The 12,118-nt window shown below is 36.8% G+C and overlaps 1 protein-coding gene across 1 annotated transcript in view; it reads left to right on the top strand.

Annotated features, from left to right (window-relative positions):
* The window catches only part of LOC110024554 (1-acyl-sn-glycerol-3-phosphate acyltransferase PLS1), a 42,599-nt gene extending 32,593 nt beyond the window's left edge, over nt 1-10,006 (top strand). The window contains exon 11 of the mRNA XM_020724593.1: nt 9,597-10,006. Within this exon, the coding sequence (XP_020580252.1) occupies nt 9,597-9,803 (207 nt within the window). The 3' untranslated portion in view covers nt 9,804-10,006. The remainder of the gene's footprint in view (nt 1-9,596) is intronic.
* Nucleotides 10,007-12,118: the final 2,112 nt, after the last annotated feature.

The raw sequence follows: 12,118 nt of genomic DNA, 5'->3' as shown, positions 1-12,118 counted from the left end.
TTTGGCTGACACGTAAGGCTGCTGTCATGGACGAGATGAATGTCCTTCGGCGCAATCATATTTGGGACGTGGTTTATTTCCCTCGGGGAAAGAAAGCGATGGGTTGTAGGTGGATTTTCAACATTAAATTTAAATTTGATGGCTTCTTTGAATGCAACAAGACATGGTTGGTCGCCAAAGGATATTTACAAACTAATGAGATTGATTATGAAGAGATTTTTGCTCCAGTTGTGACACTAAACATCATTTGGGTCCTGTTATCTCTAGCCATTAATCTGGATTTGCCATTCGGTTGGACGTTAATGTCTCTCTTACTTGGATTTGACCCGACTTCTCGTGGACAAGTGTGTCGATTGTAAAAGTCCCTCTGTAGGATGAACAATCCCTGCAGGCCTAATTCAACAAGTTTATGCAAGTTGTGGTGGGCCATGATTTCTCTCAAGTTCAATCTGATCATTTGTTGTTTTTTCACCGTTCGTCCGATGATCGTATTACCATCCTATCATCAATGTCGACATAGTGCCCACAGGTAACAAGCTGCTGGCCTTGGAGTCCCTCAAGGCCATCCTCGCCGCGTCTTTTGAGATGAAAGATGATGAGAATTGTATAAAGTTCAAAGTTCTATTTATAAATCGGAAATATAGAATCAATTTAGTAATTTATTTGTATAAAATGTTGTAATGCTCTATATAAACCTAAGTCTTAAATGAATAGAGGAGAATTTTTTAGCAATTCTTTATTTTTAGTATTAAAGCCTAACCTATCCGCCTCGGATCTTCGTCGTTGCCTTCTTCCTTGCGAGCTCTGCTTGCAGGGATGGTTCTCTGGTCGCGTCACCTTCTTCCTTGCGAGCTCTGCTTGCAGGGATGGTTGGGTCGCCGCCTTCCCAACACGCTCTGGTCGCGTCACCGCCTTCCCAACAAGTTTGATCGCAACTGTATCGTAGAGTTCGTTCATGAAGTCTGGGATTGCAAGTCATGTCGTCTCATAACAAGCTCTCATCCCAATTGTATCAGGATTCTCTGTACGCTGCAATCCAGAAGTTGCTTTCCTGACTGGATCGCCAGGGCAGGAGAGGGCTTCTGTGACTTTACTTGCGGCCCGGAAGTGAGGAAAGAAGCAGACCAGGAAGTTCAATTCTAGAGTTGCACTCAACGACAGAGAGGCGAAGGATTGAAGAAAATGAGATTTTGCGTGCGGGATAGGGGTTGCGGATTCGTGCGGGTTAAGGTAGAGCATATCACATGAACTTGTTGGAAGTGGCACGTGATCAAGACTTGATCCTTGTGATTTAGGATGTCACGAAATGGAGATAGTGCGAGAGATGAATGGAACTTCTTGGGAAGATAAATTCTAAAGTTCTGAAGGTCTTGAACGAACTTATAGATGGAGTTAGCGTCTCGACAGGCACCACTACCTCAGCACGTGCTCCGATGCAGGTGTTGCTTGATCTCCCTCTTGTAGATATAAAGTTGGATGGACTTACCACGTATCTGAGATGGTTGCGTCAGATCGAAACTGTTCTATTGGGGGAAGATACTAGATGAATACCTGTTGGGGGTGGTGCCAAAGAGTGACACTGCTGAAGTAGATGAGTGGAGGACCGCACATGCATTGCTCTACACCTGGCTACTCAACTTGATGGTTACATAGATTGCCTCATCAATGGATGACATTCGAAAGGTGAGCGATATCTGGGCAAAGTTGAGGAAGATCTATGCTGGAGCTGAGATTCACATGAGAGTTCCAGATTCAACATGAGATAGAAGCAGTTGTTCAGAGTGATAGATCGAGTTAGGAGCACTCCATACAGCTGGAGCGACTGTGATAAGATTTTGATCACTTCTCGCCTATGTCGAGCTGTGGTGATCCAGGATGCAAGAAATGAGAGATCTTTGCACAAATGAGGACCATGTAATTTCTGGCTTGATTGAACCTGGCATTTGATTAGAGGAGATCAATCCTAGCCCAAACAGATTGAACCTGGCATTTGATTAGAGGAGATCAATCCTTCTAGCCCAAACAACAATCCCTTCGCTGGATGAGGCCATCACTGCGATGATACAGGAGGAGAGTTTCAGGAGTCTACTCTCAGCCAAGTGGACTTCTAGTTATGCGATTAGCTGTGGCTGCATCTAGCTCAAGTATGATAGATGCCCAGGGGGAGACCTGCTGGTGCTACAACTGTGGAGAAGTGAGACAGCTGAGCAAAGCCTTGTCCAAAGCCACCCAAAGAGGGAGACAGGTGGACGTGGACAATCTAAAGGCCGTGGAGGCCAAATAGGTGGAAGAGGCGGCTACCGAGCAAATCTATTGGTGGCGAAGGATGAGAGAAAGACATGAGTAGTCTTTACCGAGAAGGATCACAAGTTACTGAAGATGTTGAATAGAAAGCAAAGAGCAGTAGATGATGTGATCGAGGATGCATCTACCTTTTCATCATTCAAGGGCAAAACTGCTAGTTATGTTCACTCAGCTAAAGGTACTCATAATATAAATATTCTTGTCTCTATATTCATTACAAGATCACCAAAATGGATAGTAGATTCTCGGGCATTACAACTTGTGACAAATTAGGGAGTTTTCTTTCTATACTCATCTAGCAGTTCCAGAGAGCATTCAAACAACTGATGGCTCAACACTGCCTGTGGTTGGTAAGGGTACAGTGAGGTGTACCGATTCTAAGACTTTGTCTAATGTTTTACATACTCCTTCATTTTTAGTGAATATTTTATTCATTAGTGTCATTATTCTCAACTAAAAATGTGTTGTTTCATTTGATATTCCTAAGGTGATCTTTTAAGAGAAGTGGATTGGCTGGAGACTCGGGATTGACACGTGACATAGTAAATTCTGGTACTTGGATATAGAGGATGAACTTAGCCTTGACATCCATGGTAAATAATGCTTGAGTAGGAGAATCTGGGAGAAGTATATAGGATGTGTTGCTGCTACATCACAAATGCACGAGACACTCTTCGTTTTGTTTATTGAATCGTTTGTATCCATCATTATATGAAAAAATAAAAATAAAAATTAGTATGTGATGCTTTTGAGTTTGGTAAGCATACCAGAAGTTCTTATGTTAGCTCTAGCAATAGAATTTCTTGTGTGTTTGATTTGGTGCATTCAAATGTATGATATTTTGACTTTTATTGATTGCTTTTCTCGTATTACTTGGTTATATTTGGTGAGAAACAAAAGTGATGTGCTTACATGCTTTAATGACTTTCATAGGGCGATTAAGACTCAATGTTGTGCTGTAATGAAGTTACCGATGTTTGATAATGGGATAAAGTATACCAGCAAGTAATATAGGGAGTATGTGTCAGCCCAAGGAATACAACATCAAACCACATATCTATACATCGACACAAAATAGAGTAACCGTGAGGAAGAATAAATACCTTTTAGAGGTATCTCGAAACATGATGATCTCGATGGATGTATCAAAGCACTCGTGGAAGCAATCTGTTTTGACAGCCGCTCAATTGATCAACAGAATTTCCTCAAGATTGTTGGAATGACGATCTCCTTCTGATTTGTTGAAAGGAGATTATGGCGGGATGCTCCCATTGAAGGTGTTTGGTTGTGTATGTTTTGTGAATAATAATAAAACATCAATAGGGAAATTAGATCTCAAAGCTGTGAATTGTACTTTCGTGGGTTATTCAGCCACTCATAATGGGTATGCTTGTTGGAGCTCAATATAGAAGAGACTATTTGTGAGTATGGTTGTGACTTTTAAAGAATTCAAACTACACTACACCTTGAAGATGACATCACCTATGGTTACTCGCGAGATACTGGAGGTAAGAGGCGAGAGGGAGTAGTGATGGTGAGAGATAGGGTTGTCAATTTGGCTGGTTGTTCGTGAACAGCTCGTGTTCGGCTCGTTAAGCAGCTCGTGTTCGGCTCGTTCGTTAAGCCTAACGAACCGAACACGAACAAATTTTTAAGCTCGAAATGTAAACGAGCCGAACACGAACAACAGTTTGTTCACTCGTGTTCGGCTCGAAATGGCTCGAAAAAAAATTATATAACTTTTTATATAATAATATATTACATATATTATTTATATAATAATATATTATATATATTTATGTCTAAGTTTAAATCATAACACCTCATGTGACAATGTGGTTAGTGTATTCTTTTGTATAGATTTGATTCAGGTTCGAATCCCACACTTTGTTGTTGGTGCGGGTTCAAATATTTTTTCTAATTAATTTTAATGAGTTAAATTTGAACCGAACACAAATAAGAATATTTAAATCGAGCCGAACACGAATACACTGTTCACAAGCTAGTTTCGAACACGAGTCGATTTCAAACACGAGCTATTTCAAACGAGCCGAACACGTCCTTTTTCCTATTTTGTGGGAAGGATTGACTGAGGAAGAGCCATAAAATGAGAAAAATGCGCCCATAAATGGTGAGATTCAAGCCCAAGGGGAGCTTGTGAGGTGGTGGGATTCAAGCCCAAGGGGAGCTTGTGAGTATGGATGTAACTTTTAGAGAATTCAAATCGCACTACACCTTGGAGGAAACACCACCTTTGGTGACTCTTCAGATACTGTAGGTATGAGGCGAGAGGGGGAGAGTAGTAATGGTGAGAGATTGGTACATGTAGGAACGACACATTGTCCCATTGTGTGGGAAGGATTAACTGAGGAAGAGCTGGAAAACGAGAAAAATGAGCCCAAAGGTGGTGAGATTGAAGGCCAAGGGGAGTTGAGGATGTATATATGAGGAGAAGACAAAATGAGGGAATAGTGTTTGCCATGCCACTCGTGTCAATAAGTCCCTTGTCACGGTCTACCCAGCTCCTGAGACTCCTACGTCATCCACCTCAGAATTCAATTACACAGGTGATATCCTTCCCCTCCTACTCCTATAACTTTAAGGAGGACCTCTCACAACAATGTGGATTATCCTCCTGATTGTTTTAGTTTCTCACGTAACATTGCTCAATTTCTCTCATACTATAACATATTACCTTTACATGAAACATTTATTGCACCTTTGAACATTATCTCTATACCTAAGTATTGGTAGTTAGCTAAGCAGGATCCAAACTGAGAAGCTGCCTTGCTGGAGGATCTACCTAAGTATTGGTAGTTAGCTAAGCAGGATCCAAATTGAGAAGCTGCCTTGCTGGAGGATCTTGGTTCTCTCGAGAAGAACTGGATTTAGGAGCTCGCATTGCTACCACCAGGGAAAAAGACATTCAGGTGCAAATGAGTCTTAACAGTGAAGCAAACCTCAGAAGGAAAAATTGATCTGTACAAAACACATATGATGAGACATATGACATTGACTATGATGAGACATTTGCACCAATGACAAATATGAGCTCAGTCAGGACACCCGTCTCTTTGTCTGTGAATGTCGGATGGAGGTTACACCAATTGGATGTGAAAAATGCGTTTCTTCATGAGGATATGCTAGGAAGTGCACATGGAGATCCCCCTGGCTTCGACACAAACCAAATAGTGGGTAAGGTGTGTAGACTGAAAAAGTCACTGTACTGTTTGAAACAGTCTCCTCGAGCTTGGTTTGATAGCTTTAGGAGAGCAATGTTAGACATGGGCTATCAACAAACTAATGACTGCCACACAATGTTTTTTCGACATGGTGGTCACATTACTATTCTTGTTGTGTATTTGGAAGATATGATTGTCGCTGGTGATGATGAGGGAGAGATTGCTTAGTTAAAGACAAATAATTTGAAATGAAGGACCTGAGACAGCTTAGATGTTTTCTCGGGATTGAGGTGGCTCATGGAGCAGAGAGGATTGTTTTATCTCAGAGGAAGTATGTGCTAGACTTGCTCATAGAGAAAGACTTGTTGGATACAAGCCTGCACTTTCACCAATTGATCAGAAGGGAAAGTTGAGCGCATAAACAATAGAGCTAGTTGATCATGAGAGGTATCAGATGTTGGTAGGTCGTCTCATCTCTCTGAGTCAGACTCATTTCGATATATCATTTACTGTAAGCGTGGTGAGTCCTTACATGCTTGATCCGAGGAAGGGCCACATTGATGCAGTGCATCAGATTTTGAGGTAGCTGAAGAGTGCAATAGGGAAGATATTGATCTTAAAAAAAAAATGAACATTTAGACATTGAGGGCTATTATGACTCTGATTTGGTCAGTTGTGCTGATGATAGGAGTTCCACATCGGGATATTGCATGTTCATAGGGGGCAATTTGTTCTCTTCGAAGAGCAAGAAACAGTCGGTAGCTATGAGATTGACGGTAGAGGTAGAATACGTGTTCATGGCCTTAGGAGTTACCAAGATGTTATGGCTGAGAGCCTTGTTGGTAGAGCTTACGGTGGAGCAAGGAGCACAAATGAAGTTGTGTTGCAGCAATAAGTCAGCAATCAACATTGCCAACAACCTGGTGCAACACAAAAGAACCATCCATGTGGAGATTGATAGTTTCTTCATCAAGGAGAGGCTGAATAGTGGATTACTAGAGATAGGTCATGTAGCTACCAAAAAACAAGTAGCTGACTGACTCATCAAGGGACTTAGCTTATTAGATCTATGTAGATTGTGTGACAAGATGGGCTTAGTGGATATCTTTTGCCCATCTTGAGTGGGAGTGTTGAGAATTGTATAAAGTTTAGGTTCTTATTTGTGACTAGGAAATATAGAATCAATTTAGGGATTTATTTGTATAAAATATTGTAAGGCTCTATATAATCCCAACTCTTAAATGAATTGAGGAGATTTTTGAGCAATTCTTTCTTTTACAGAGTTTGGTTCTCTCTGGTATTTCTTAGGCATGGAAGTAGCTTAGTTCTCTCATGACATTTGTCTTTCCAAGCACAAATATGTGATGAATTTATTGACCAAGACTAATCTACTTTCTTGCAAATTGGTAATTGTCCCGGTGGATCTTAATGAGAAATTGTTCGAAGTTTCCAATGTCGTTGTGGTTAACAAAACACGCTACAAACCCTCTTGGGCAAGCTCATTTATCTTGCCCATATGCGTCCGAACTTTTTTCACGTCGTTAGTGTCGTAAGTTAGTTTATGGATGACCTCTACGAGTATCATCTCACCGTTGTCTATCGGATTTTCCACTACCTAAAAAGGCACATCTGGCTTGAGTTTGTTGTTCACTTGTCACACCTCTCGCTTTGTTCCGCTTTATCTGGATGCTAATTGGGCCGGGTTCATCAATGATCGATGATCTATCTCGAGTTATTGCTCATTCGTGAGAGAGAACCTTATGACTTGGAGAAGTAAAAAAACCGTACATCATTGCGTGTAGTAATGCTGAAATTGAGTTTTATTTTGACTTTGCGTGTGTGTGAAGTCCTCTGGTTGCGCATCATGCTCCGTGATTTATGTATGTCGGTCACCGTTCCTCTGTAATTTTTTTATGAAAATAAAGCCGCCATTAACATTGCTCATAATCCAAACCGTCATGATCATACTAAATATGTGGAGATTGATCATCACTTTATCATGAAGAAACTCGATTATGTGGAGATTTGTGTTATGTTTGTCCCATCCGCTGGTCAACTGGTCGATATTCTCACAAAGAATCTTCCTCTTCCGTTGTTTGATGATTTCAAGTTCAAATTAAACATGATTGACATCTATGCTTCAACTTGAGAGCGACTGATAGAAGTTATATTAGGATTTTATTTATTTCATGTTATTTCCTATTTAGATATTTCTTTTTATTTTTGTCTAGTTATATAAGTTTATGTTAGTTTATTTGATTTGTTTTTTGTTATCTTGGAGATATGTGTATCATTTCTCCTAAGTTTAGGATTCTAGTAAGTTGTATTTAAACCAAATTTGGTATCAATAAAGGTATTCGGCTCAATTTTCTAAACTACAAATGCTATTTTAAAATTTGGTCTTGTCCTTGCTTTTAGTGAAAATCATGCAACCTAATTAATTGTAGGAAAATAATTTAAAATGAAATACTGAAAATATAATTGCAAAAAACTGCAAACTTCACTGTTAGTAAAGAAGTCTTCATATAAACAGGCTTCATTATAATAATAATATTTAAATTGTCTGCATATAAGCAAGTAAATTGTCAGAAAGATAAAAGTGCAGATCATGATCCTCCGTAGCATAGTTTTGAGATTTTATGAGAACCACTAAAATGAATACAAACAAGTGAGATGAATCAAGTTTTTATTCAGTAAAATGCAAATAGACTAGATTCTGTACCATTTGAGATAAAAGGAATTTGGTAGAATTTACCTTGTAAACAATCTGATGAAGAGACTATATTAAAGAATTCCATTGTTCTTGAGGCAGTGAAAACATCATGCTTATAATTACATGAATGAATAACTACCTTTGAAAAGTTATGTGATATTGCAAAACATAATCAGGTAATAAATCATATAGAAGAAATGCAAATTAATTTTTAAGTATCATCTTTTCGGGTAATGCAAAGGGGCATCATATATATATTTCAAGTTTGATGTTGGATTGGCTTATTGGAGCATTTTTCAGTGTGAGATTTATGGGAAAGAGGAAGAACTTTCTAACTCATTTCTCGTGCGTGCCGAGGGATTGGAAGGGGTCGGATTGTGCTTATAAGGAGGGTGTGCTGGGTAAATTCCTAAAGCATACAGCAACAATAAATTGCTATTGTTAATTTAGTACTTAATGGTATTTTTAAATTCTAAAATGTGGTAATCGAAAAGTCTTGCGAAAATTTGATAAAATGCACGCTTTCTAAGTGCACATGGTTGAATATATTTCAAAATTTTGCTTCATCAAGAAATAAAGTGGAAGTTGGTGTAGAAGTGGAAACTTGGACGCCTACTTTGCTAACAAAATAGAAAGCTAAAAGAACGCAAAAACTTTGTGAAGAGGAAAATAAAATAGTTCTAAAGATTGTGGCAAAATATAGTGCTTCATCAAGAAATAAAGTGGAAGTTGGTGTAGAAGTGGAAACTTGGACGCCTACTGTGCTAACAACATAGAAAGCTAAAAGAACGCAAAGACTTTGTGAAGAGGAAAATAAAATAGTGCTAAAGATTGTGGCAAAATATATATAATTTATATTTAGTTAAAAATGTTTACTAAACAATTATTAAATTGGACAATTTGAAGAATTATCAAAAGCAAAATAAAAAAAGTACAATTTTGAACCAAGATAAATCAATTACTAAACTGGAGAATATCATACATCAAATTCTCAAGAAATCCGAGATTTTAAATTCTTGATTTTCTTTTGCATAGAAGCTCTGGTCTCTTTTTGGAAGCTTTGGTTGCCCAACAGTTCTTTCGGTTCATTGTATGTAATATCATTATTTCAGAGTCAACTTCATATCATAATACCTCTATATCGTGATATCAAGTTAGATTCAGATCATAATAGGAAAGAAAATGATTAATATCTTCTTCACTCACAAGATGCTAGATACATGGTTAAAGTGTTTATGAGATCTGCAACGAAGGAATAGTCATGATTTGTTTAAGCAGCGTGTCAAACACCTTTTTAATGGTGATATAGATTCGCTGCATTTATTAAATTTTTGATGAGATATATTTCTCTTTTTACAACTTACTCACCCCTTTATGGTTGCATCTTTTCGTGTTAGGTGGTTATTTCTTGGGCGAGTCTGCTATCAATTGCTTCCTACAGGTTCTTCGTATGGTCAGAGTTATTGTCCACATGGAAAGGAACGGCTTTCACAACTCTCTCTCTGTTGCTCGTCACGGCCTGCATGCAAGCTTTCATCCTGTTTTCGCAGGCCGAGCGGTCCACATCCGCCAAAGCCGCACAGGCCAGAGTCAAGAACTCATAGGTGGTTCAATATGATTTAAGAGAATCAGGATAGTATTTCTTTCCATCTACTTATTATTTCAATTAATAAATTGTTTGTTGATGTTGTTTATCTATTTCCTTAGTTTGAATATTGGATTTTAGGTGCAAAATGTAATATATATTTATATACACACATATTTGCAAATCAACACTCTTACTCTGATAGGCTAATAATTTTGCTCTTTATTTGGTCAGCTATACACATTTACTTCATTTTTTTTTTTGAAGGCTTTCAGTTTTTGTGACCATCTTTTCCTTTAAATGTTTAGCCATGATCAATCAGCTTATTTAGATTTTTTTTCCTTTTTTTTTACTTTTCTTTTTTTATGAAAAAATGAGCCCATAAAACAATATGCATGATTCGAAATCATGATTAGGGCCGTCTTTGGATCGGCTCGTTAAGCAAACGAGTCGAACACACATATTTTTTAAGCTCAAAATATAAACGAGCCTAATTTACACTCTTAATCATGATCTCACTGTGAAAAATAACACCCACCACCATTATTGCAGATGAACAACATTTAGCATGTTTAGATAAGCCCAAAAGGCAATATGTACAAATTGAATCTATGATTTCACTGGGACACTTCTCTATCAACTACTATGTTCCGAATAAATGCACAATTTTGAATTTAATCATGATCATTTATTTGAAAAAAAAATGGTACAGACATACCACATAACTTATGCATTTACAAATCTTACTCCTAAGAATCAATTTTGATAAATATGCCACCTCATCTATGCATTAAAAGGTGTGTTTACCTTTTTCTTTTTTCTAAATCTTTAGAGGGCGTAATTGTAAAAAATAAAATTTATGAGTTAGATATGTAAATAAATAGGAATTTGGGGTTACTTGTATGATGCCCTATTATTTAGATGATTGAAATCCATTAAGAGATTTGAAAATTAGAAGATAAGAGTCATCTCTGTTATTAATGCAGCAATAAAGATATTCTTATATATAAACAAAAATGAATAAAGATTTGTTTGTTTCTTGTTCGGCTCATTTAGACTCAAAAATAATAAAATAATGTATATAATTGATGAATACTATTTTTAAATAATTTAATTGACTATGGCTACAAAGATTTATAATAAATTAAATCAATTAAAAAATAAAATAAAAATATATTAAATTATATTTAAATAATATTTTAATATAAATATTAAGATTTAAATTTTGCATTACCAATTAACATCCTACGGCTACGTGACTAGTGTTGTCAAAATAGCTCTTTATTCGCGAGTAACTCTTGTTTGACTTGCTAAGTAAGGTACTTTTTAACAAACGGGACACGTTCTGAGCCCGAGTGTGTGTGTGTGTGTGTGTGACCTTTCAAACAAAAAAAATAAATAAATAAAAAAAAATCTAAACCATAAACCTATGATCTTTCACCATGATTCACATGAGCAATATCAATTTCGCCTTCCAAATGAAAACACATCCATACCACACAACTCGTATGAATTTACATAACACCTAAACTTCCATATTTACATAAAATATCATTCAAATATTTAATATTTCATTTAAAAAAAGTTCACCATCAACATATTTTTAAAAGTGGAATACACCTATTCACACAAATTATGAAAATAAAGCATTATAAATGTAAATTTAAAACTTTAATCATCGAGCTGCCCTGCTGGTTGGCATCCATGGTATAAGACCCCTCATGTCGGGGGTTCGAATCTTCTCTAATACAGTTGCCCTTAAGGAGGTGGTACTCAAATTGTTAGGCATATTAGAGGTGACAAGAGACTCGTGTAATAGCCTTTGACCATTCCTTGAAAGAAAAAAAAATGTAAACTATCAAGCAACTCTTCATGCATCGATTTATGACAATAAAGTACTAAAAATGTAAACATTAAACTTTGAACAAACACTTAAAACTTTCATATTTACATACATATCACTCAAGCTTTAAACATTACACCAAAAGTATAACGATTATTATCTTTTTAAAAGTGAAATATACATTTTGGTTTCAGCACCAAAATATTTTAAATGTAAATATCACATTTTAGGTATATAATAGTGTAATTTATAATCAAACACTTTGCATTCTGATCTAATTTACTCAACATAAGCAACTGCAAAATCATTCATTCACTCAATGCACAAAATGAATAAAAAATTAAAATACACCAAAAAAAAAAAGTCGAAGTCAGTTATCAAGCACTGAGAAGCAATTCAAAAGTAAGGAGTCGTTAACTAAACATTTGTAAAATCAATGGCATATGGAGTTGGTGATATATATATATATATATATATACTGCATGCAAGCT

This window comes from Phalaenopsis equestris, unplaced genomic scaffold (genome assembly GCF_001263595.1).
Source record: "Phalaenopsis equestris unplaced genomic scaffold, ASM126359v1 Scaffold000258, whole genome shotgun sequence".
In the NCBI taxonomy this organism is placed as follows: Eukaryota; Viridiplantae; Streptophyta; class Magnoliopsida; order Asparagales; family Orchidaceae; genus Phalaenopsis; species Phalaenopsis equestris.
This window is presented reverse-complemented; position numbering and strand designations above follow the sequence as displayed.